Genomic DNA, 27,693 nt, shown 5'->3' with positions numbered 1-27,693 from the left:
TAAGAAAGTTCAACTAAATTTGTCTTCTAAGCTTTTTCTTTTCACCTAAAGAAAGAACTCGTAATAGCTGCGTATTTGGATAGCAGTCTCTCCTGTGATAATACACTGATTTAGTGAGTAAAAGCACTGATTTTAGAATTCAACTGTTACGGTTTGTATCTCTTATTTTTCTCACCAATAAATAGGGATCATAATAATAGTAAGCTTATATGGTTTGGGTAGGAATTAATGAAATTAATGTATAATAAATCCTTAGCCCAGTTCCTAAGCACAGCATAAAATTCTCAGTAAATGTGTTATTATTTTAAAACATATCCACACACCTTGCACCTAAAAACAAATGAATATGTGTTAAGTATTAATTTTATTTGGTTATTATTGTATGATGTAATGATGGTATACTTTGGGAATATCTAATATGAAGAATAATTCCTGTCCCAGATTTTATTAGTGTAGTGGATAAAAATGTGGGATTAGACATCAGAGCGGACCTAGGATGGAATCTTGGCTCCCCCATGTACTAAGCAAAATGTCAGTTTCTCCATTTGTAAAATAGTGAAAACTTGTCATCAGGCTTTGTGAGGATTAAATAAGATTCAGTTCTTAATACCCTTCCACCAACTAAATGCCAGACTTTTAGCTATTTGTAGTAGAGGGATGAGAAATGATCATATGTGTAATTATGTAATATATGAAATAAGATGGTACTTAGTACAATGTATGCTTTTGTCTTTTATAAAAACAACATAAATTCACTATACAACAAACCAGGCACTTAGAAATGTACAGAGGAGATTAAAATCATTCATAATCCCACTTCTCAGAAATGACTACTTCCAGCAGTTATCTTTTCTTTATGCCTCTGCTTTCTACAGATATGTTAGTTATGTGTTCTTACAAAATTAGAAACATATTTTACACTAACCTTTCCTGAAGTGTACTACTAAGGATTATATTTCAGAAAGAGGTCAATGATGTTCCTCAAATAATTTACAGAAATTAATGAAGTAAAGTTGGCATTGTCAAATGTGCTTAGAAAAACTTTCGCAACAAATTTAAATGAGTTTTGTTTTTGTTTTTGTTTTTTACTGTGGGACTTCTCAATACTTTTAATATGCTAATGAATATTATAATTTTCCAAAGGGTGGCCATAACATATACAGTTTTCCAAACATAAATGTCTTACTTATTTTAACAAATACATATTAAGGCCACTTTGATCTAGTGGTTTCTGGAACTTAATTTTGGAAACTCTGTCATACTTATTTTTATGTATTTTTTTCCAGTTAACATTTCATCTTGAGTATTTTACTACTTTATTATAAAAAGAACTTTATATTTAATGTCTGTGTAATATTCATTTTAATAACAAGGCAAAACGTTCATTTTAGAATTAGTAGTGTGGCTATTGAAAGTTTAAAATTCAAAAAGAGCAAGCCTAGAATAGCCTAACAAAACTTCAGGTAGGTATATATGAACAGGGGGTGAGGGAGTGCTGAAGAAACACTATCAAAATGATGTCAAGGGTGGGGCACTTGGCTGGCTCAGTGAGTAGAGCTTGTGACTCTTAACTCAAGAGTTATGAGTTTGAGCCCCATGTTGGGTATGGAGATTACTTAAAAAATTAAAAATCTTTTAGAAAAAAAAAAGATGTCAAGGGAAGCCATTTTTAAGTTATTATTTCAAGTAATTTCATGGCTGCCTGTCACTCCGAAGCAAAGACTGATCTTTCCTATATAAATGATAGACTGACTGCTACTTGCCTTTTTCCTTTGTTCAAGATAATTTTGTTTAAAACTTATCTCAACTAGGAAGTTGCAAGGAGGAGGTTAAGAAAATTTATTCAGGCAGGCATTTTAATCAAAGAGGTATTTGTTGGAAATGTGGTTAAAAGTGTAGTTGGCCAAGTCATACAAATAGTAACTTTTTCTCCCTTTGAGCTCTAGCCCAAGGCTTTAGAACTGAGTTATGAATGCAAATAAATACAAATCAATAGGAGTTCTGTTTTTATTATTTCACTGGGAATTTCTGTACAATTTGAGAGCAACTTGCTGCAAGTTCAGCAGATGATTAAGTTTAACCTTGATCCTGAGCCAGCAAGATTGGCTTGCTTTCTATCAGCGAGGGATGTAAATTTACTCGGACACATTTTAATTGGCATTTATGCAACATGTACACACAGATGCTGAATTCATTGAGAAATCCTGAATGCCATCTGTTTAGCTAGCTTTGCCCTCTATTAAAATACATGATAAAATGAAACTGTATCTCCTTGGCTTGCTCATTTATTTATCTTACACTATAGAACATTTCCAATGAGTACCTTATCAGTGTGATACTGTGGTAGATATTAATGCTAACTATAACAATATGAAAATATACTTTATTTTCTCTTTCCCTTTATGAGAACTATTTAAAACACTTTTTCTCTTGTGCTTTCCTTTCGTAAATGATTATCTTCAGGAAGTGGCTTTTTTATGTAAATTTTTTTTTTTTAAAGTTTAGGGTAACTTTGTTAGTAAAACAACTAAGATTGCTATTATGTCGAATTGTAAGTACTTTCTTATCAAATGCAAATTATTTTCATAACAAATTTAATATTTCTGAGTTTAAAAAATGATTTTTAAAATGATCACTTTAATCCCTCCCCTCTGAAGTTTAATTTACAAATGACTAACATTTTAATATTAGTCCTCTCTTTCACATTTAACCAAAAACTTTAGATTGGACCCACTCCCAAGTGAAAGAGTCATTTGCCTTCCCTGCAAGACTTGGCAAGGACCATATCCTATCATGATTTACATATGCAGACCTTGAAGAAAGGTCTGAAATTATCGTGAAAATTAAGGGGGAAGTTCTCTTTTTTAACCATGCAGTGTCTTAATTAAAATAAATAAATAATAATAATCATAAAACCACAGGTCCAAAATTCACATTTGAAAAAAAAAATCTGAAACATACATTGATTCATTGATGCCCTTTTAAGTTTCCAATCAAACTACAACTACACTTTCCTGGTATATTAAGTTTCCTTTAAAAAAAAAATCACCCAAACCATCAAATTATTTTTTGTACGTTTTCCTGTTAAACTAAAGTTAGTATTCAGTCATAAGAGAGCTGTCACTTTTTATAGCTGTCATGCTGACAGAATGAACCATTTATTTTATAAGTAGAAGGCTTATGTCTCTGTGACAGGTAGAGATTATGATGACACTGTCTTCAACCTAAATTCATGAGCCCAAGAATGAAATTCCTGAGCTTGAAAGGTTTTTAAAACTGAAAGTAAACTAACAGGTATAGTATCAGATTTAAGTGGCTGTTACAGGAATGGATTTAGTTAATTTCCTCATGTGGTTAATGCTTGAAACAGTGATATTACTTAATATATTAATATAATTATCTTCTAAGTGTTGGGTTCTGGGGCTGACCTACAGGGAAAACTATGAAATAAGCATCCCCTCCCCAGGGAACCACCTTGATCAAATCTTGTACTCTCCAAGGACTTTCCATGAAAGCCCTAGTTGGAGCTGCTTAGAAATACTCTCAATTCCATCTCAAATTAAAAAAAATAATAATAATTGAAAGCTTTTTGTTACCTCTGGATTCTGTTCTAGTTGTCAGTGGATAACAATGATCTAACTGGAAATCAATGGACTTTCTTAACCTGTTTGGGTTATTATAGCATTAAACAAATTACCTAACTTCGATGAACTCAGTTTTCCCATCTATGAAATGAAGGAGACTTGGACTGAAAAGGTCTCTAAGTTCTTGGGGCACCTGGGTGACTCAGTGGGTTAAGCAGCTGACTCTTAATTTCTGCTCAGGTCATTATCTCAGGGTCATGAGATCGAGCCCCACGTGGGGCTCTGCTTAAGGGTCTTTCGCTCTCCCTTTGCCCCTCTCACACCCCTACACCCCACTGGTGCTCTCTCACTCTCTCTCTCAAAAAAAAATCTATGTTCCTTTTAACTAAAAATGTTATTACATTACAAAATAATAAACATAAAATAAGATCATAGAATATAGATTGGGCTGCTTATTTTTATCTATTTTACGCCTCCAAAGTATAAAACTTTAGAACATATGAGTAAATCCCTCTCTGCTGAATTATACTGAAAGTCTATTAAAATTTTTTTTTCCTTTACTTTTATGGTGAAGCACAGTTATCTTTTGAAAATCCACATCCATTTGCGACATATGAATGGACCTTGAGTACATTATACTAAGTGAGATAACTCAGAGGACAAAGACAAGTACTGTATGATACCACCTTTGTGGAACTGGAAGAAGTCATTGTCCTAAAAAATAGAGTAAAATGATGGTTATCACAGGGTGGGGTGTAGGGAGATAAAAGTGATCTTGTTTAAGGATACAAACCAAAATGAGTAGTAAATAAACAATGGTGATCTAATGTACAATATAATAAATATAGATAACAATAATCTACAAGTATGTAATATGATAAATTTTGCTACCATGGCAATCATATTACAAGATAGAACAATATAGAAATATATCAAAGTAACATATGGTACACCTTAAATTTACACGTTATAGGTCAAATATATTCAATTAAAAAAATAAGGAATTCCAAAGAGAAAAAGAAAAGAAAATCCACATCCCAATCAGCTTCTACTTTCAGTTCCTAACTAAAATTAGATGCTTTAACATATAATAATCTCTTACACCTATGTGCTATAAAACTGAAGGGTGCCTGGATGGCTCTGTTGATAGAGCATGTGACGCTTGATGTTGGGGTTGTGAGTTCGAGCCCCACCTTGGGAGTGGAGATTACTTAGAAGAAAAAAAAAAAATCCAAAACTTTTTGCTTTGCATTCTAAACTTAATTGATTAAACTGCTCACACCGCCTCTGTGCGTTTTAAATTCCTTTATGTACAGAGTTCCAACCTTTGAGGTCTAAGGAAGGAATGGAAAATGGGGTTGCCAGGGGGAAATGTGGGACCTGAAGAGAGTGTGGGAAGGAAGGTAGGCCAAGGATTCTGGGGGACTAAAGTCTTGTAGGTGATTTCAGCATTGGCAAAATCATAGATAGAGACTTCATCTTTAAACCGCTCCCACATAGTAGGAACTCAAGTGTTTGCCTATGAAATAAAATAAATATGAATAAATAAAAAGGCTGGAAATCAGTGATGTGGGTTAGTGGATGAAGAGAAAATAGTGTAATTCTGTAACATCCGTTTGTAGGCATGTATTATCATGGCTCATGGGATGAAGATATGCAAACATGGTTAGCTAAAGGTTACAGTTCCTTCAGGATGCCTGGCTGGCTCAGGCGGGAGAATATATATACACCCCTTGATTTCGGGGATCGTGAGTTTGACCCCCATGTTGGGCATAGAGATTACTTAAAAGAGAAATAAAAGTTGCAGTTGCTTCAAAATATGTTTACATTTTGATTATAATTTGGAAGATTAAGGTATGGATTTTTTTTTTTATGGTAAAGGTGATAAAGCACCACATATTTCAAATTACTTTAAAATTACAGGCAGGGTTCATAGATTAAAATATTATGGACAGCTTCAGAGTACAGAGACCTTATGTTACTTGCTATAAATGTTTCCAGTGGTTCATTTTCTAGCCATTAAGTTTCCAAAGGAAACCTACCAGAAATGCATTTATTAATTTGGTTTTCTTCTGTCTTTATTTTTATTTGTTATTTTGCTAGCAAGCCTGAATTTATATGACCATGTAATGCCATCTAGGCTATTTTAATTGCCAGTCTTGACTTATCACCAGCTCTTATCCTCGTTAGGAATATGGTAATATGTTTCTTTTAAGTATTACTTAGATCAATTAATTATGATTGTGGGAGCTGTCAATTATTTATACTGCTTGGGAGTAAAATGCATGTCTCTTGTGCCATTTATCATGTGGTATGGTGCTTATTTCATATTCTCTTCCATATTTAATTACTTTTTCAACATGTCTATGATCCCTTCAAATCCTAGAACATTCCATGATTACTGGTTGTGGTTTTTCCTTTACTGGTCATGAAACTGTAAATGCCTTTCCTTTGATTCTTTTGTTTCTAAGCAAAGAGAAATAGCATTATTTTTGTTACTTACATGTTTCAGCATAAAGAGTTTGATTAGCAAAGACAGTAAAGTTAGTAATCCTTAAAATGTTGTATTTTCATTCAGAAAAATTAAACATAGTTGATTTTCCTCATATGAAAACCTTTTATTTTTTTGAAAGCTAAAGAGACAATTGGTATGCATAGCACAAGCAAAAATTTTTCTCTAGTTCTGACCTTGAGAGGACAAAAGAAAAAAATAACTTGAGAAATGTGTGATTCAGAAATGCTGCCACATCATTTGTTTAGTGACATCATTGCATTAGGTGATATGTATCTCAGATTATATGTTCACACAAACTTCTCTTTTGAAACAGTGAACTTAAAATGGTTAAGCAAACAAAAACAAAATAGCAAGTAGAAATATGATCCAGAGTAAGAGCAACAATGTGTTTTTAATTTCATTATTTCTTCCCTTTTAGTATTTAGGTCAAAGGGGCATTTGATGTTTTGTCATGCCTTTTTTTTAAACTAATAAATAATCCTTTATATGACTCTTTTTTTTTTTTTTTTTTCTCATTATGACCATGGGATTACTCCACGATGCCTGTAAGTTCAGGACTTCATCTCTGCTAAATCATAGGTCATTGTCAATTAAAAATAATCATGCACTTAAAAGGGGCCCATTATTACCTTTCCCAAAGATATCTGTAAAAAGAGTCAGGAAAGCATTTTTAGACCTAGGAAAAACATGTTTTATGATTTCTTTAGCAGAAAAATGTATTCTTGAATTATTATTTATAAAGTAAATATTCCCATTTTGATAATAAATGTAAATTTTGATTATGAGAGTTTGTTTATGAATTTGAGCTCTTTGAGATTAAATACACACAATTAAGGATGGAAACATCAAAGTAACTTAGCATGAAGCTTACTCTAAAAATCCTGAATACAAAGTGAAAAAATACTTATTTTTGTCCATAGGAAGTTATATTGATTTTAGAAATCAAAATTTAATGAGTATTTTAAATTGTAACGTCACTTGAGTATGCCTTCTTTTGTCAAAATGAATTATCGTTAATTGCAAGTTAGAAGGTCATACACCATGAATATCAAGCAGTTTTTGTATGTCCTTTCAAAGTATACAAACTTAACAACTGATAGCTGAAATTGTCTTTTTTTTGTCTGGTTCATATTGCAACTCTTAAAGAAATGTTGATGTTGACAGGGAGCTTGTAAGTGTGAAGGAATCTAGCAAATGTTTAGAAAACAGGTTTATCAACATATTTAAAATACAGACAAAAGTTTTATGATATTCAGATTTTATAAACTACTTGGTTCAATAAATATAGTAACAACAGTCAACACTTAGAAAACAAGAAGATTAAAAAACAGTCAAAAAAGCAGAAGTTTCAGCTGCTCCTTGTGGAAAAGCAAAACCTTGCGCATTTGTTTAACTTATAAGAAATGTTGCTGTTCCAACTGGGAAATGTTAAAGAGCAGTAATCCAAAACTCGTCAGCATTGCAGAGGAACTCAGAGGATTCTTTGTTTTTATTTGAGTTCCTTAAAGTTACTAATGACTTTATAGTTCTTTAAGTTGGCTTAGGATCTTTTCAAAGACCAGGCAGCTAACCTGGTCCAGAGAACCATTTGTTCCTCATTATAAGCAGAGAGGTCTTTCTTAAAATCTCCAGAGGAAGCATTTGGCCCTCTTTACCCGTAAGACTGAGTATGGGTTTGATTCCATTTGACTCTTGATCATTTAAGACTGGACTTTGATCTATTCGATCTTAGATCATTTACTGAACTCAGTAAAGTTAATAATATCATTTAGCTTATTTTTCTTTAAATTTTACAATCACAAACATGAAACCCAGAAGCATCAGCTCAAATTCATGGTAAATTTCATAAACTCCCAAAATTTTCCTCAGAGAAGTTAATTCATGTTCATTTCTGAGGTCCTATGCATGCTGGGCCTTTAGGGCGTGGCTCCAATTGGACTAGAGATGAGTTGCTAGCTTCTTCAGAGTGGACGACTAGATTAAGTGGGAGTGGGGGCTTTATTTAGGGTACTGGTCTTCCAACCAGAATACCTGTACATTTTAAAAGTGTATGGGGGTGTGGTGGTTTTGCATTTTCTAGATTCTCACTCCCTGTATGAAGCATTCCTAAAACTGATAATGCTGGAAATGCCCTTTCTGTGAAATTCCCCTTTCTCTCCTGGTCTTTCCTATTTGCCCTTGTTACACTTTATAAACAACAACAACAACAACAAAAAATACATGCTGTTCGGACATCTAGAATCCTTCTGTGGTGCACCTGCAGACTGTAGAAAGCTCCCCGGCAGCAAACACAGGACTAGGTCCACAGTGCCTGGTTTCAGAGCTGAGGACCTTGGTAGACTATCATCAGTAAGCAGCAGTGATCAATCTGTCAAGCATAAAAGCATTTGCATGAGGACAAAATGGGGTAGGAATTGGAATGGAGATGCAAACTCAAAGAGATTTAAAAGTGAGTAATGTAAAATTTACAACTTAAAAAGTGTATTTATATATTTAACGTGTATTTCAGTGAACCCTGGTGGACATCAACTCATGTGGGTCTTTATGGTTCCTCAGATGTCCTTAAAAGAGGCAAGAACAGTTTTCTTTTGAATTTCATGTTTATGATAAGCCAGAAATTTTAAATACTGCAACCACTTAAAACTGTAAGTATCCATTTTGAAGTCTGAGAAGAGTACATGGTCTTTTAAATTATTGGAGGGGACACCAGTTAAAGGGTTTGTGAGAACCAGTGAATTAGGCCTTCTCAGGTAGAGTAAGCTGACAACACGTGAAATGTTTCTAAATATCTAAAAGAGTTTATGATCTTATAAAAGGAATTACAAGGCAATCTTTAGCTGCTCCGGGCTAGGACCTTTGGGAGGCATCTTTGGCCAGAGTTTCTAATTGCTTCACTGGCTCATTGCCTTAGGAGCTCTCCAGGACTTGGGTTAGTGTCCTGGATTGTTAACTGCAGGTGATTTGTACAGTAAACTCACCTGAGATTTACACTGGGTTCAGGTGAAGACCCATGGTACATGGACTTTTCTTAGCACAGAATCAACTTCCATGACAAACAGTTTCCATTTCCATTATCTGATGCAAAAATAGGACCAGGGGCACCTGGGTGGCTCAGTCGGTTAAGCGTCTGCCTTCAACTCAGGTCATGATCCCAGGATCCTGGGATCCAACCCCCCATTGGGCTCCCTGCTCAGTGGGGAGTCTGCTTCTCCCACTCCCTCTCTCTTTGTCCCTCCTACCTTGTGCTCATGCTCGCTCTCTCTCTCTCTCAAATAAATAAATAAATAAATAAATAAAATATTTTAAAAAATAGGGTCACATACACAAATAACATTTAGCAATGATTCATAATTTGAGATTTTTATTTTGATAGAGCATTATTGTTTCGAATTATTTTTATCGTGTTCAGTATTTTTCTCTTCTATAACTTCTTTAAGCATAAATTTTATATTTCACAAAACACTAAGTGTAACTGGTAATGATAGCATCCTTGATAGAAGTTATAGGATGATTTGCTCTGCTACTAATTGAATGTTTAGTAACATTTAATCAGGGTTTCTTAGCATGACTCCAGTTATCAGCAAAAGGAGGTCTTAAACTTTGCCAAGGAGCTGAAGGCTGATTGAACTCTCCCAAGGGCTACATAGTTTGTTAGGAAAGGCAGCTCACACAGCTACACGATTGCATATTTGTTATGTTCCTTGGAGATTGAAAGCTTTGTTAGATACTTGGCATTATTATTCTGAAACCCCCAGACAGCCTGTGATCGGGAAGATACAAGGAATTAACAGATATGAAAGTTACGTTGGGAAATAGTCACAGTGATTTAGGGCAGCTTGTCACCAATTAAAGACCCTTTTTGTTTAGTTGATGTGTCTCTGTGTGTGCTATTTAGACTTAGTTTCTTCCTATCACTATTCCTTTCAGTTGAGGGGGGTGATGTTATTATTGGCAATCTTAATTATGCTGCACAAAGATATATTAGTGAGAATAGGTGTGTGTGTGTGTGTGTGTGTGTGTGTGTGTGTATTTTCATCCAATAGCTATTTTCTCTGGCTCTTCCCAATTACTAGGGAGGTTTTAACAAGATCATTTTAAACTGTGAAGATTTTTCTCCCTTGAGACTTAACCATTAGACTTTCCATAAAATGTGAAAACTCCCTTTTTAGTTCTTCTGTTTAGCTGCTGGTATCTTGGGCTTGAGGGGGTAAAGAAACACCTGGGTTTTTTTTGTTTGTTTTTTACAATCACCTTTGTTTCCCAGCAAATATTTTAATTAGAAAACATCCCAGTTTTTCTCAGGTACTTCAAAAAAAATGTGTCTTTATGAAAAGAGTTGTTTCAAGACTTAGTGTTACTATGTCTGCTAACTCACTGTACAAACTTGAGTCCTTTTAGCTCCTGGACTTTGGGTCTTGATTTGTAATTGGTGGTGGGGTGGGAATGGGGGAGTTTGTACTTAGGTTATATGAAGCTTGCTTTTATAAGCTATAGAATATAGGCCTATTTTAAGGCATTATTTTAAATGCAAGGGATGCAGACCTCTTCCGCGTTTCACTTCAGTGTGACGGGGAAGCCTGGGTGTATTTGGAAGCAGCACCAAAGTGGAGTTCTCTTACCCACCAACAAGGAGACAAACTCAGGTCTGAGGGTCCCTCTCCTAGAAGGCCAGTCATGTTTAGGGCTAAAAATGCAGGCTTTGGTATCCAACTGAATCCAGGTCCAAATCCTATATTTATTGCTTACTCGCTGCATACAATACCAGTACAGGAGCTAGGGAAATGTATTTAACCACTCGGGTGTCAGTTTAGCATTAGACCCGAATTCTTCAGCAGGACAACCCCAGATGGGGAAGTGCAACCCTATCCCCTTTATCTGTTTTGCATATTAAACTTTCGTCTAAGGTTTCCATTGAACAAAGCATTCTGTGATGAAGGAAAAAAAGAAAGAGAAAAACACTGAAATAAGGGCTTTGAAAGCAGAGATCAACTATGTCTTGTTTATCCTGTTAGTCACCACCTCCAAACACAATGCCTAGCACTTTTATTGAATGAATTAATGAGTGAATCACAAATCCTTAAGAGTTTGATGACTCAGCATTTTCCCAGGGAACCTTATTATGCTTTAGAGATTTCTTAAACTTATGATAAATGTGAACTCTCTTATTATTCTAATCATGTAATTAACATTTAATATGCTATTGATTCTCTTATACTAAAATAGTAAATTGAGCTTAATTTATGGCAGTCCTGAGAAGTACCCTATAATGTTTTGAGTTGTTTTATTCTGTGAACAAAATAACCAAATGAGTTTTTACTAGGATTTGCTACTAAGTGTGGATATCATCACAATATAACAGTTGTTATTGGCCATATAATCATACATGTACATGCATATATAAATTTGTTTATATATGTCTATATGATAAAAATATGTTTTGTTTCCGATTTCAGTTGAAATGATATAATGTACATCAAGCTAACTTAAAATTGTCATTGTAAAAATTATAGATTGATTGATCAAGGGATATTGTCAGTTAGCAATTCAGATTTGGAATATAGTAGTATAAAGGTCTGAACAGGTAAAAATCGATCCTGTGTTAAATACTATGGGGCAGAATTTGAAACCATAGTATTTTTTAATCAATAAACCAGTTTTTGTATTATCCCTCTACTCTCGAGTTCTCACACTCACACACACACACACACACACACACACACACACACACACAGAGGCTTCCTATTCCTTCTCAAGGAAAGCTGTTTTGTATATTATGTCTTAAAAATGGCATGTTCAGGGACACCCGGCTGGCTTAGTCGATTGAGTGTGTGACTCTTGGTCTTAGGGTTGTGGGTTCAGGTCTTGCATTAGGTATAGAGGTTATTTAAAAAAAAAACAAAATCTTAAAATTAAATAAAATAAATAAAAATGGCATGTTCAAGAACTCAAATCAGAAACCTGGGTGTTATTGTTGACATCTTTATTTCTGTCAACTTCAACGACTCAAGAGGTCATTTTGGTTTTTACCTCCAATATACACTTCAGTTCTCCCCTTTGCACCAAATCCGGTGTCATCATAATAGTATCAAACCATCATTTTTCCCTTAATTACTGCAATAGTCTGCTAATTGGTCTCTCCACTTCCATTCTTATTTTCCTCTCCATTTCATTCACAGAGTGACTATAATGAATATTTAAATATGATAATTCCATCATGAGACAGCTCTGTTGAAAAGCCGCTGAAGTGCTTCCCATGGGAATTGAAATAAAAGCGGACCCTTTATCTTGGCTGCTTCGTACAGCAAACCTGACCCCTGGCTCCCCTTCCAACCTCGTGTTACATCGCTGCCAACCTGCCCCACCACACAGGGTCTGAGTCTTTTCAAGTTCATTGACTGTACCAAGTTTTTTCTTCAACCTGCGTTATTTCTGCCTGCAGTGCATTTTCCCCGCACCTGTTTTACTCCTTTTTTTGGCGTCAGCTTCACTGTGACTTCCTCAGTGTTCCCTTACCTCCAATCTAAATTACGTTCCTCATTCGTTTCTCACATGGCATCCTATCCTGTGCCTTTAAGGCATGTACTACAATTATAATTGTATATTTATATTTGTGCTTATTCGAATATTATCTGTTTATCCTCCAATACCTTGAGCATCACGAGTGCAGGACTCATGCCAACTTTGGTACCGCTTCATAAGAATACCTAGCACTTCATATGGAATACCTATCATAAACATGTATAGAATGCCCACTATATCTTGGGCATTGTTCTGGGCACTGGGTATATAGAGTGATAAAGACAAATCCCCTGTTCTCTTGGGGGTGAAATTTTCATACAAAGAGCCAGACAGTAAATATATAAGCATATTCCTTTGATCAAGGACGGTCTCCGTGCAGGGCGCTAAATACAAAGTTGGGTTTTATCAAAGAAAGAACACATGCCTGTCTTGCCCCAATCAGGGTCCCATGGCTCAGATAGCCTCATTCTGTCTGTGTTTTTTTAACCCTGCCAAGCTACTCCTGAGTGTGACTTTCACTCTGGCACTTAGAAGCCCTCATCAATGGCATCCTTTGTCCTCCTTTGCATTTGTACTGGCAGCTGAGAAATTTGGCAATTCCTTACGTAGTGACTAACAGTAATACCTCTTTGCAGATGTAATGCACCAAGTATTACGGCAAGTCCTGTACAAACACTAAATAATTAGTCTTCATAATAACTCTAAAAAGATAGAGTGTAAAACTCTCTGTTTTGTATGGAAAAAATCGAGTCTTTGTGAATATACCTATTGAAATCACAGCATAGTAGAAGAATGTGTGTTGTGATTCTGAAATTTTTGACTTCTGTTTTTTTTTTTTTTTCGATCGCTAAAATAAACACATCTACAAACGGTACCATATAAGAGGCTGTTTTCAAATACTGTATTTTCTTCATTCATAAATTAATTTAATTTAAAGTTGAGTTTAAAGTATGTGAAATGCAAACATCTAGTAAGCTAGAACCTGTGATTTTGGCAACCTGACTTACTTTGGCAGTGCATTTGGTTTTTAGGATACCCCTGATTCAAGTCTGCTGAATATTAACTATTTAAATGTTGATCTTTATTGATGTAGACCTTTGTCTAGAACACATTACAGATTTCACTTCAGTCTAGAATGCTAAACTTGCCTTTCCTTTGTCTTGATGACTTAGTGCATAGTAATAAGTGCAGGAGAATATCTTGTCCTGTTTTTGATTCCTGAAGTTAAATAATTAAACCACAAGGCGTGGACTGCAGAGAGCCATGAGGGCTTTTCATAGAAGGGGTCATTATGGTGTGCATGTTTCTGCAAAATGGGAATGTGGCTTCAGCTTGGACCCAACCTGAAAGTAATTCTTCTAACCCTTAAAAGACCAGGAATGGGGTGCCCCCTTTGCTGCAGCCCAGCAAAGCACAGCGGAATGCAACTGTGTTTACAGAAGCTTCTCTCTTCCATCTTATGTTGTATAAACAAGCTACTTAACTTTTGTATTCCGGTAATAGCTTCTTCGGTTCGGTTCACCATGTTCTGTATTCATTGTTAGCTAAAGTTGAATGGTGTTTGAAATCCATCCATACTATATAACTTCTTCAGAATGTATAATTTGTTTTACCAAAATGTACCATTTTAAAAAAATGTAGTTTCACAGGGTATAGCATAAGAGGTTTGTGAAATCTTCAAAAGCTCCAGTAGTTAAGAAAATAAGTGCTTTAACCAGCATATTTTCTTCCAGAATCTTAACCAAAGCATAATTTAAGTTTTAAAAATAAAGTTGTGTGCTATAAAAAAACACAAGTAGAAGATGACGTAATTATTGAAGAGCATACATAGATGTATTCAGTGCCAAATTTTAAAGCGAATATGTGTCCCTTCAGAAACAGTTATGATTAAATCCTGATTTTGTACAGAATTGAGATTTGCTTGCATCGGTTTAAAAATCAAACTCCTTAGCTTTAGAAGATGATGGTATAAGGGGGAAACTACCTCATGGACTATTATGTTATCATTTTAGTTTTCCTCTTTGATGTGTTATCTTTCTGTAAATTCATCCTTTTTGTTGGAATGTTTTTAAAAGTTTGGAATTATTCTTTTAAGAAATGTTAAAGTGTTTTGGGGTGCCTGGCTGGCTCAGTTGCTAGAGCGCACGACTCTTGATCTCAGGGTTGTGAGTTCAAGTTCCACGTTGGGTATAGAGCTTACTTAAAAAAAAATTAAAAATAATAAATGTTAAAGTGTTTTGAACACATTTATATTTCAGATAACAGTTTGTTCTTCTGGGTAATTCTGTGAGTTACTAAGTAAGAATGCAAGGCGTTTTATAAAAGTCATATTTATGATGTACTTTCTTATCTAGCTCCTAAAACATATATCTTAATATAAAATAACTTGCAAAAAAACCCTATTGTATTGTCATTTTCGGAGAAGATGATTAGTGTTGTTTCTTGACAGACATCAGCGTTTATGTAGACGTTACTTTATAGAAGGAAAATACCAAAGTTATAGTAGAAATGCCAAGCACAAAATATGTGTTCAGTAGAGATATGTTAAATGGAAGTATATTTATTTTGAAATTAGATAACACTTATTAGCATGTAGGTGGGCATTTAGATAGAGAACTAGAAGTATCATAGAAGTGAGTAATTTATACTCTCTTTGAAAGTATAGATTAGGTACGTAATAGGGAATTTTGAAAACAAGGAAGGTGAACAATTATAACAGATGTGCTGTGACTAAACACCTGTATAGTTCTTGTCTTTGAGAATATCCTTCCTCTTCTATGTTTTCCTCTAATATATCCTAATTTTAAAGGATTTTATCGATATATTATTTTATTTTCCCAATCAACAGCTTACTACTCTTTGCTGCAATGTTTAATTGACAAAGTAGTCTTTGAAGTAGAAAAGAAAATCCCAGAACTGCATATTATTGTCCTCTCTTTTCCCCAAGATACCTACTTCTAATTAAAACGCTTATATTTAATTAAAAACAATTATTGTATGGGTTTTTTAGTCCTTCTGTCGTTAAAAGGCAAATTACTGAGAAGAGTTAGCACAACATACTCCTCTGAAGGGTGAGTTCTAATTCTCAACATAACACTGAAAGTTTTAATTGGCGTCTTCCAAACATGGAAAAATCTAAGAAAGCACAAGAATGCAGGAAATATTCAAAGAGAGTCAGTTGACTGTCAGAAGTGAATTTTCCCATTCACCTTCTTTTCCAATGCAAAGAGTCTGGATATTAAATATATCATGATATCTATGTGGTCAGAACTGTGAACATTGTATTCAGGTGAGACCAGATAGATGGGCAAATTGATAGAGCAGAGCCCTTGGTGGACGAAGAGATCTGTATTCTAGCACTGCTAGTACATCTTTACAAATTACTTATTCTTAAAATGAAGTGAGTAAATTCACATTGTCCTTGCTTTATTGTGGGGACTAAGTGAGTGGATATTTGGTGTGGTTCCTTACGTGGCAAATGTTCAATAAACGTCGGCCATTGCTAGCATTATTATTTCATTGCTCACATTATCATTGTTATTATTTATGTGGCATGCTCTTCTCCTCTCTGATGAGCCTTAGATTATTTAATTTCTAAAAGAAAAAGTTTGGATCACCCATCTCTCAGGCCCCTAACTGCACCAGGAGTCCATGATTCCTGGAGCAGAAGGCGTTGTAGTTCACAGATGTTCACCACATGATTAGGGAACAAAGTTAATTCTAGGAGCACTTGAGCCTTACCCAAATTGGGTGTTCATGAGACTGCAGTGCACTGAAGTACAATCACTGTCAGGCCTTCTGAAATAACAGAGCGGGTTTGTTGGAAATATAATTGGTGAGATAGGTAAATGGCATTTTGTAGTAAAATGTTGACATGTTAAAAAAAAATGCACCGCACTGGAAATGGGGATGTCTCTGTTTTCTTCTCGTCTCTTCCTGACAAGTAACACAAGCTAGTGACAACGTTTCTTGGGACTCAGTTGCCTCTCTTTATGGGATAGATTAGATGTTGTCAAAGACCAGTGCCTGTTCTATAATTTTATGTCTTACTCAGTTCTAAAATTTCCCAGAGGGTTCTAAAAGAGTGTTATAAATATTAAAGTCCCCATAAACTTGAAACAGTTTCTGCTTAACATTTTTTTCTTGTTGCCCCATTTCTTCATCATTACCCAAATAGATTACAATGTCAACACTAAATTTTAGAATCCTTTTCTGAAAACATGTCTACCTATTTTGAGAATTATATTGAAATTGGTGTATCACTTTTTGAAAGACCAGTGATTATATGTTTTGTTTTGTTTCAAAGGATAAATCTTAGTCAATTATTTTTTTAGACAAAAAACTTCAGGGAGATTCAAAGATTCAGTGAAGCTTATGTTTGTGGTGGGTTGTTTTTTTTTTTCCCCTAATTTAACAGAATGAAAGAGAGTGAAAAGTTGTTGAGCCAAATTCTGTGTACCAACCTGTAAACATAAAACATTACATAAATGTAGAAGAAATGTAATGTGAGGGTGAACAGTGGTTTGTTTAATAATTTTTTAGGTGATATCTACTTGGATACATTTATATATATGAATGTGTATATATATATATAGTTTGTTTTCAAATCAATATTAAATCTTCTTTTCAAAAGTTAGTTCCAGATTTTAGAATTTCATACTATTTACACTATTTCATACTATCAAAATATGCATTTTGATTAATAGCAATGTTAGAGAAGGAAAGGTTTTTTTTAAAGAAATGAACTGCATTTGAGAATACTTATGGATACCTTTAGTTTTTCTGCCAAAATGCTGCCAATCATTTGAACTCAATTTTTAATTACTTAAATATATACATGAATTAAGAAAATTGGAGGGATGCCTGAATGGGTTAGTCGGTTAAGTGTCTGCCTTCAACTCAGGTCATGATCCTGGATTCATGGGATCAAGCCCCACGTTGGGCTCTCTGCTCAGCAAGGAACCTGCTTCTCCCTCTCGCTCTGCACTTCCCCCCATTCTTGCTCTCTCTTGCTGTCTCTCATGCTCTCTTTCTCTCTTTTTCTCAAATAAATAAATAAAATCTTAAAAAAAAGAAAATTGGATAATTTAACTCAAAGTTCATACCATTTTATAATGTGACACATACTATTTTCCCCCAAAAGACAATGTTCAGGACAAGTACCTGGAAGAAAGTTGCTTTTATAGAAGGGAGAAAAAAGTATTCAATTCATAACTCTGCAGTGCTGCCTGTAGCCATAGGCAATACTAGAGTTTCATGCTTTACAGCTGCAAAAGTAATTGCACGAGCATTATCTAAGCAACAATCTTTAATGGATTACATTTTGTTAGCTTTTCATTCTATACTGTAAAAACTCAAATAACATAGAAGTGAAGAAAAAAAAAACTTGATTTATCTGACTTAGACCTTTGATATTTCTGAAAGACATTTTATTATTCATTGGTTTATTTCAGATACGATCTCAGTTTGTAAATAAGATATAATGTTACTAAGTTGGTTTTAAGCTCACCAAGTAGAAAAATTGTACAAATGGTTTATTTTTATTTGGAAAAGTATTTTCCTTTTGCGTGTTCCAAGGGTGTTAAAATTTTTCAGAGGTGTTGTCTTAGATTAATAATGTAATCCAGTATAGGCACATACTGTTTGTTAAGGTCCATTCATTTGCTTTTCCTATAAACCTTACATTTTATTTGTAGTACATTCTTAACACCTAATCATAACACGATTTTATAAATAGCGAAAGTTTTCAAACCCTGTTGTTTTACTCTGTGGTAACAGTAGCTGGAGTTTTCAGTTCAACAAGGTTTACTTTTGTGTCTGTGTATTTTATTAATAAATAACGCACAGTATTAAAATCAGAATTATGACAGCGTGGTGTGAATATACTGACTTTTCTTTTTCCTTTTACCATTCTTCCTAAGAGGAGGACCAAGTCTCCTCTTTGAAGTCTTAACTTTCCAAGTGTTAACGTAGTCATGTTGTGCCCAAATTGTCTCAATATGTAGATTAAAAAAACGGTTTTGTTTGAGTGGATGTTAAAGCTTATGCAGATGTGCACACATACTCAGCTGGTAGAGAGGAAGGAAAAGTAGAGAATTAGAAGAGGAAAATACAGGATTTTGTAAGCCTGTAAGTTTGTTTGAGGTTCCGAAACCAAAATTTAAGCGTGCCTTTTGAAATGATAGTTCGAGCATAAGCTTTCTACAGTGGAGTACTTCATCCATGAAAGTATTTTTCAGTGTCCTTGGAGTAGAAAGTCACCTCTTCCAGTACAAAATTGTTGTACCAAATGTTCAGTTCGATAGATTTCAAAAGATAAATAACATTTATCATTTCACCAATGAACATTTTAAGTACCATCTTAAATAAGATTACGAAAATTGTTCACATTTTATTACACACTGGGAGAAAATGGAGTGGGAGACAAATAACATTTTTCGGTTTTATATTGAAGTACGCATGTCCATGCCTCCTTCGTAAATGTGGAAAGAGAGGTTATGTTTAAGCAAACAGTGGAGTTGTGATTTAAGACTAACTGATGCTGTAGAATTCATGATTTCTTGATGTTTACAAGAGACAGAGGACAATTTTGCTGTATGGACTGTTTCTGAAATACAGATGTGGTTTATTTTCCACATTTCATTCCGATAGTTACAAAGTGAATGATACTGCTAGTTTTATAGTATGTTGATATTACATTAGTATCCAGTTGAGATCATTGTAATAAACTTTTCCTCCTCTAAAATATAGGGTTAATAACATAAACAGGGTTAATAATATCTCTCACCCTGCATAGGTTTAAGGATTCAGTGAAATAATATTTACCATAAAATAACTAAAAACACAAAATGCAGAAGCTACAAAGTGACATAGTTGGTAGCAATGCTGTTCTCATCATTGGCTCCTTCTAACGTTTGCTTCACTCAGTGATAACAGAAAAACATAGTATTTTGAGCGTAGTCATTTTGCAGATATGTCTAAAGTTTCTATAAGAAGCATATTTAAATTGTAATGGCTATATGCTTTTATACACTAATATGAAATATTTTTAAAATAACTCTCGATTGAATGCATGTTTGGAAGTCTGTTTTGGTTTGTAGGTGTATGTAATTCACTTAATAATAGAAAGCATCATCCCACTCTGTCATGTAAGTCGAAGGAGGGTTCAGTTTTATTCATTAGCACGTGGATGGAAAAATGTGGGCAGTAGGCAGAGAAGAAATACCAAACACTAACTGTGAGGGCATGAAATAGCAAAATACACTTGTCCACTGGCCCATAGAAATATCAAATTATCCCTGTTGTATATGCTTAAGGCCAGATATCTTTATTAAGTTGCATATGTCTCTAAGTTGTTAGAGATCCTCCAAGATATACTGAGACGGCTGTTACTAATAGTTTATTATAATAAACATCTCTCTGGCTGGAGTTCAGAGATAAGGACTGTATCTATCACAACTGAGTATAATGATTTCCTCTTGTTCCTGCAGTCCTACGGGATGACTTCAGACAAAATCCTTCCGATGTCATGGTGGCAGTGGGGGAGCCCGCTGTGATGGAATGCCAGCCACCACGAGGCCATCCTGAGCCCACCATTTCATGGAAGAAAGATGGCTCTCCACTGGATGACAAAGACGAAAGAATAACTGTGAGTATTTAATTCAGCAGTGGGGGGCATTTGTAGATCTCACTGTACGTATCTTCACCAAAGAAAAGAGAAGAGTGAAGTAGGTGTTTTTTTTTGTTTGTTTGTTTGTTTGTGTGTTTTTTATAGTTACATTATCTCCTATTTTCACTTCTCCTTTTAAGATAAACCTCTTTCCATTTTCCCTGTATTGACATGAAAATGAGTGAGGAAAACACATGTTGCTTCGTTTGGAGATTAGTAAGAGAAAACTATAATTTTTACTTTAATGTCTTAGACTTAACACATTTATGTATGATTTAGTTGTTATTATAATTCAGGGCATATCACATCTTCATATGCTACAGTAAAATTGTTAAAAATTCAATAATATTAGTATGTTTCCAAAGGCTTCCTAAGTCACTTCAGGGTGTGTTTTGGTTTTTTTGTTTGTTTGTTTTTTGGGGTTTTTTTAAATCTCTTTCTCCTTTTCAAATGGCTTTTGTGTTCTGTAGAATTTAATACTGTTTCTGAAAACTACAGTCTTATTCGGAATGATTGTTAATGATGGATTTATCTCATTCCAAAATAAAATCATGTGACTAGGTTATTAGATTTCAAATTCCTGCTGTGATACAAGTAGAGAAATATGCTATCTGGAATAAGGATGCATTTTCTTTTGACATCAGTGATTCCATATGATTTCTTTGTTTTTTCTTTGCTTTTTCTATCTTGTAAGGTGTTAACTAAAATACCAAAATAACTGAGCTCTCATTGACTCTATATTGGGACAGTATTGCCCTTTATGTCTTTGTTTTGCTGATACTCTATGTCCATTATGAACTCATTGGCCAAGATTTAAAGGTATTCAGGAGAATATATGTACAAGGAAAAGTCATTGCTAAATGTGTAGAATAACAATGTTATAACACAGACCACATAACCCTAATAAATGTTTGCACTATTTCCGAACAGCCAGTTAGCAGATTAGCATGAGAATTAAATAGTGAAAAATAAAATCGAGAAGGTTATGGTAGACAGGTTTTAGGGACCTTGAAGAAAAAAATCCAAGCATTTTTTTCCTGCAGTGATCTGAATTGGAATGAATCTCTCAAAGGATTTTTATAATTCTAGCAGTTGGGGTGAGAATAGCTCGGCTGTACTTTTAAGGGGTGCTGAAAAGTCACATGGCAAAGTGAACTGTATGGGAAACACTGGTTTGGGGAAGTGAAGTCAAGAGCAAAGGGGAGTAGGGACTATAGGAACAAATGCTTTTCTTATTGGTGATGACAGATTCCTTTTAGATTTATGTACAATTAAGATAATATCTGTACCTTAAAAACATATTTTAAGTCATCTAATGACCACTATCTGTAATTTCCATTTCCCTGCCTGAGTGATTCGAACACATTGAAACCATTATTACCCATTTCCTCCTTCAGATCTTTCCTGATTAATTACCTATTTGTGTTTAATACAAATTAACGTTAGAATTCTCAGCATTGGAGATAAAGCATTAAGCAGAAATCAGTGAGTGCCCTTCGGTAGTTTATATTCTGTGAGTGTACAGGTAAAACCAAAATAGATGGTATAATATACAACATGCTATATTATAATCAGTCCCATAAAAAATACTAAAGGGGTAGACAGATTAATTAAGATAGGGTAGGATTTCAGTTTTGAATAGGATGACCAGAGAATGCTTCCCAAAAAGACCTGAAAAGATTGAAAAAAGAAACTACACAAGTACCTGGAAAAGTAAAGTAAGTGTAAAGACCCTAACATGGGGACCACCTAACACATTTTTTTTTTAAAGAGCAAAGTGGTCAGTGGGGGTTGAGCAAAGGGGAGATTGGTAGGAGATAATATTGTGGGAACAAGTAGCCAAACTATAGGAATAGGGGTGTGTGTGTGTGTGTGTGTGTGTGTGTGTGCTTTAACTGTAGAACCTTATAGATCTTGTAAATAGGTTGGCTTTTCCCCCTTGAGTGAAGTGGAAAGCATCAGAGGTTTCTCAGCACAATCTTCTGCTGTCTTGAGAACACACTGAAGGATAGTAATGATTAAGCAGAGAGACTAGTTGAGAGCTTTTGCAATAATCTAGGCAAGATGGAAATGGTGTTTTGGATCAGTGTGTTAGGAGGGGAAGTAGGAGAGGTTAAATTCTGGATCTGCTGAGAAGCAATAGCCAACAGAATTTGCTAACAGATTGGATGTGGCTTACAAACAAAGAGAAGAGTCAAGGCTTGCCGTAATTGATTGGTCTGTGCAATTGAAAATATTGAGATGTCATTAATTGTAGAAAGAAAGGATTTGGGGTTGGAAGTATCAGCAGCTCAGTTCTGGACATTGTCATTTTGAAATCCTTATTAGATATCCACGTATAAATGTCAAATAGGCAGTTGGAAACATGAGTCAGAAATTCAGAGTTGAGGTTGAGGCTGGAGAAAAAATTGAGTTGTGGTAGACATAGCAAGTACTCATTACCATGCAATCCTCCCCTCCTTCTGGGCAGATGAAAGACTCTGCTTCCCAGTTTCCTCGCTGTTGGGCAGACCAATTTGACTGGTTCAGCTTCATGGGCTGTGAGTGGAAATTAAATGAATTAAATACTAGTGAGTGAGCCTCCAGCACTTTCCTTCTCTGCCGTGTGGCAGCCAAGGAGGACACATGTCCCAAGTAGTACAGCTACAACATGGACACTCAAAGAGCCTGGGTCCCTGAGTTATGGGTACCAAAATTTTCCACCCCACACCTCTGTCTTTCCATGATGGACACATCGAATGAGTGAGCAATCTTTGTTGTATTAAGTCACAGAATATTTGTTCCCACTGACTAATGTAGCTTATCCTGATGAATATGGGAATCATCATCATGTCCACATTATTTAAAACAGGAGACTGAAATCACCAAGGGAGTGATTTTATGTAGAAAGGAAAAGAGGTCCAATGTTTAGCCCTCAAGGGGGAAGAGGCAAAAAGAGCAGTGGAGACTGGGAGTGAGCAGTGGGAAAGGAGGGAAAGCAGAGGGCAGCCAAGCAAAGACAGTGGTTTCAGGAGGTGGCAAAGATGAGACACTTGCAGCTGGTTCATCACATGATAGAAGGACTGAGAATTGACCATTGAATTGAACAACTTGGTGGTCATTCACTGATGACCTTCACAAGAGCTCTATCAGTGGAATAGAGGGGTTGAAATCTCACTGACCTGGTTCAGGAGAGATTGGAAAGATCGAAATCAGACACAGAATATGAACAATTTTTTTTACATTGTATCTAATATAGAAGATAAAAAATAAAGGTGATTGTAGTCTCACATTTTGAAAGGTCAGACTTCCTCTTAATACATGTGTGTCCTTGTATTTTCTGTGATAGTCGCAGTTTAAAACCGCTATGGTAAATTTGATTTTTTATAAATCTCAGAACTTCCTGTTGTATCATGTATTGAATTTGAAGAGATGTCATGGTTTATGCCATAATGTTTAATTTATTATTGGGTCTTCATTTATCCTTTGCTGCCCAGAGGGTGCTATCCTGTGAATACAGGGCACTATTTCTCCTACACATTAGTAGTTTAGAGTCAATATAAGAACCACCTCTAATCAGGAATCAAACAATTTAAAGTTGCAATAACTATGACTATGAAAAAATGCCAAGATGTTAATGTATAAATAATTTTAAAATCATTTAAATGCTGCCAAAATGATGATCCACGATAGTGTTCCATATGCTAGGAAGTTGTAACATCTGAAAATTTTACTGTTTCTAAGACCATCTGTGTGTTTTGGATAAATTATGACTGTTAAACTGATAAAACACTAGAGGTAAAAAAACATATTTATGCATGCAGGGAGATGAATAGATTAAAATCAGCAGTTTGGGTTCAAAATCCCTGTTCTTATTTAGATCATAATTGTTTTTGTTTTTGTTTTCCTTTAGGCAAGACTAAAATTAAGTAATTAAAACAAAAATTTCAAACAGAAACAGAATGCCTGACGTTTTTTCCAGTTCTTTTTTTCCCCCCAACTGAAAGTAGATTCTTAAGAGATATTGGTTATTAGATATTTTATGTGATTCTTCTTTCCTAGGCCTTGTTTTCAAATAATTGTTTTCATTTCTGTTGTTGAAGTACTTTGCCAAATGTGTTGAGTACAGATGAACAGGAGATTAAAGCACATAATATCTTTATGAAAGGCAGGTAAAGATTGCACAGTTATTGCTACAGTTTTGGTTATAGGCATCTCTAGAGTTCTTTAATGTGGTGGCTTTCTTTGTTGGAAATGTAAAGTACAACTCTCCCAGCTGTGAGAACAAAGACACACCCTACAAAAAAGGGCAAATATGTAATTGAATTGTAGCTGCACCTGTATTTTTGATGTTCTTAAGTCATTTCTTTTTACATTTAGCTGGATTCTGAGCCAAATTTTAGATCTATGATGATTATAAACCAGCAATATATAAATAGCATTTTCTTATTTTCCTACCTGACAGGAGAATCTTTTAGAACTCTTTTGGCACTTCTTTCTTAGAATAATTTGAAGGAGGACTTAGACAATGTTTAGTCTTTCTTCCTTTCTTTTATTTTTTTTTCTAGACATGAGTATTTATACTTAGAGTTAGAAATAGAAGTAGTTAAACTGGCAGGCTGGATTAAATAGATTTACTTCATATGCCTGAGAATTAGTCATAACCATTATTATTAATAAATGAAATTTTCTCATAAAGATGAATCAGAGGACTAAAACCTTTTTTTTTTTTTGGTGATGTAGAACATTTGGATATACCTTACAAAAAGTGATATACTTATTTTATTTCATTATATTTTGGAAATTTTTGCTTAAATTCACAATTGTTTTGTAAATGTGAAAAATTGATAATGTTAAAATTAGGGGGAAAAAGTATTGAGCACCTTCCTTGTCTCTGCCTGCTACTCTATATTATCTCATTTAATTCCCTTAAAATCTCAATAAATAAGCTTCCCCCCCCCCTTTATGGCACACAGACTTGCCAGTTAGTCTCCTGGAGAAGGTGATGGTAATGACGGTGATGATGATAGTAAACACTTACTATATAGCACTTGCCATGTGTCAGGCCCTATTCTAAATACTTTATATATGTTGACCCATTTAATCTTGACAATAACCTTGTCAGATAAATACTAAAATTTCACTAATGCAGCAATTAACTCTGAATTGGCTAGGGAACAATTATGTGAGCATCTGTCTTTTGCTCACTAATAACATTTTCTATAGGGTCCTATAGATTTTGCTACAATATAATGACTCTGATTTGCTATCGATGTAGATTTCAACTTAGAATGACAGGAACGTTTAGCTTCTGCTGTAAAATATTATCTTTAGGGGGTGCCTGTTTAGCTCTGTCCAAAGAACACGCAACTGTTGATCTCGGGGTTGTGAGTTTGAGCCCCATGTTGGGTGCAGAGATTACTTAAAAATAAATCTTGGGAAAAAATGAAATAAAACATTATCTTTATGTTTATAAGGGTCTGGAGAAGTAGTTCACACAGTAAAGGTTATGGTGGTCTTGAAACTGGGACTGGTATAGTTAAGAATTGGTCCAGGGGCATTAGGGTGGCTCAGTCAATTAAGCGGCCAACCCTTGATTTCAGCTCAGTTCATGATCTCAGGGTTGTGGGATCGAGCCCCGCATCGGGCTCAGCACTCAGGGTGGATTCTGCTTTAGATTCTCTCCTCTCCTTCTGCTCCCCAACCCCAACTGCTCCTCTCACGTGCTCTCTTTCTCTGGGCTCTAGAAACCCTACCTCAAAAGATATGAAGATGAGAAATAACTGTTCACCACTTGACATTTAGGGAAAGAAGGATTTATATTAAAAAGGATATTATGAATCAGTGAATTTTTCAACTGAATGTGTTTTATAATGAACTGTCCAAATTGTGGATTAGCCAGATTCGAATATGATCAGCTATACACATTTCAAAACTCATTGCTGAATAACTAAACAGTTACAGGAAATTATATGATGAATAGGAAATTGAGTTAAAGAAGATATTGTTCATGTAGTGGCTTGGCAATTTTGTGTAGATAACAATAATGTATAATAAAACTAATACTGTAACAGTACAGTGTAAATTGTGAGATCTACATGGACTCAATTCTGAAATATCAGCTAGTTAGTTTCTTCATAGTAACCTTTGGCTGTCATTTATCTTGAATGATTTCATTTTACTAGTTAAAAGAAAAGCTTAAAAGACATTCATCTTTTCATGTTTGAAATTCTTAGCTTTTGAGCTAAAATTTACAGATGAATAAAACATGCTTTTTCCATTCTCTTTGTATGTGGCTTTGTGACATAAACATTTTTTAATGACTTGTGTTATTCTTTGTGATAAGCCGTGCCTTGAATTTTTAATTTTTTTCCTACCTGTTCTATATGCTCTAGTAGCATGCTATAAATACTCTGTATGTCTTAAAAGTTTTTTTTTTTTTTACTTAACTGAAAAAATAATTTAGATGATGGAGAAATAGTTTTATTATTATAAATTGTTTCTATCAAAGCCACAGTCAGTTGAAACTACTTTATTGTCAATTTCATCTACTTATCACTTAACTATAGGAAGATTTTTTTATTATTCTTTGAAAAATTTTAAAAAAATTACAGCATTTATTATTTTAACATGATGAACAAGTGTATTAATAAGTCTTTCTTAAGGTGACTTAGATGGGAGGGCCAGCCATGCTGGCTTGCTGGAGACTGTCCAGGTATTTGCTTTAAAAATCCCTAGTCTTAGGAAAACCAGGACAGTTGGTCACCCTGAGCCTAGATTGTTTAAAGGAATTGTTTATATATGAATGAAAAATCATATTCATGCAAAATAAGTTAAAAAATAGAAAGTCAATAGAAGGGTCTTAATCTATATCATTTCTTTCATAAACCAGTTAAGGATTTGAAAATCATGAATGAAGTTAGGGGAAAAAGTCAGTTATAAATTGAAAAAAGTATTTAGTGCTTCCCATTCCCATGCTGGGGAGGTACAGTTATTAGAATGCCGGATGTCATCAGTTCTTTTTCTAGTCCTTTTCTGCTTCCTGTGTGTCTTGGTAGGTTTCTTTGATTTCCCTCATTGGTGTGATATTTTGGTGAAAAGCAGCTGACTCACATCCCATCCAAATCCCCAGTGTCCTCCAGATCCTTTACAAATTTGGCATTCGGCCTTTCCTTGCCAATTACTTCCTTTCCCCCAATTCCCACATGTCTCCTTCCTAAGCCATCTGCTCCCTCCTCCCTTCCTCCGATTAGTGCTTTCCTCTGGTCTTCCGATTTCTTTTCTTGTTCTGTGTCTGCTGCTTCCTTTTCCCCTCACCTCCCCTAGAGGAAATCAGCAGACTTAATGCAGCTGATGTCATTGAGCCCCCTTTCCCTGAGAAGTTAAGTTTGTGTTTCTGCAAAATAAATACATAGTTCTGTTATGCG

The 27,693-nt window shown here is 34.8% G+C and overlaps 1 protein-coding gene across 13 annotated transcripts in view; it reads left to right on the top strand.

Moving 5' to 3' along the window:
• ROBO1 (roundabout guidance receptor 1) overlaps positions 1-27,693 on the top strand; it is a 1,105,499-nt gene that overhangs the window by 946,649 nt on the left and 131,157 nt on the right. For all 13 annotated transcript variants that reach the window (XM_034656904.1, XM_034656884.1, XM_034656901.1 and 10 more), the window contains one exon: positions 20,109-20,266. In XM_034656904.1, the coding sequence (XP_034512795.1) occupies positions 20,109-20,266 (158 nt within the window). The remainder of the gene's footprint in view (positions 1-20,108; positions 20,267-27,693) is intronic.

Source organism: Ailuropoda melanoleuca, chromosome 1 (assembly GCF_002007445.2).
Source record: "Ailuropoda melanoleuca isolate Jingjing chromosome 1, ASM200744v2, whole genome shotgun sequence".
Taxonomy (NCBI): Eukaryota; Metazoa; Chordata; class Mammalia; order Carnivora; family Ursidae; genus Ailuropoda; species Ailuropoda melanoleuca.
This window is presented reverse-complemented; position numbering and strand designations above follow the sequence as displayed.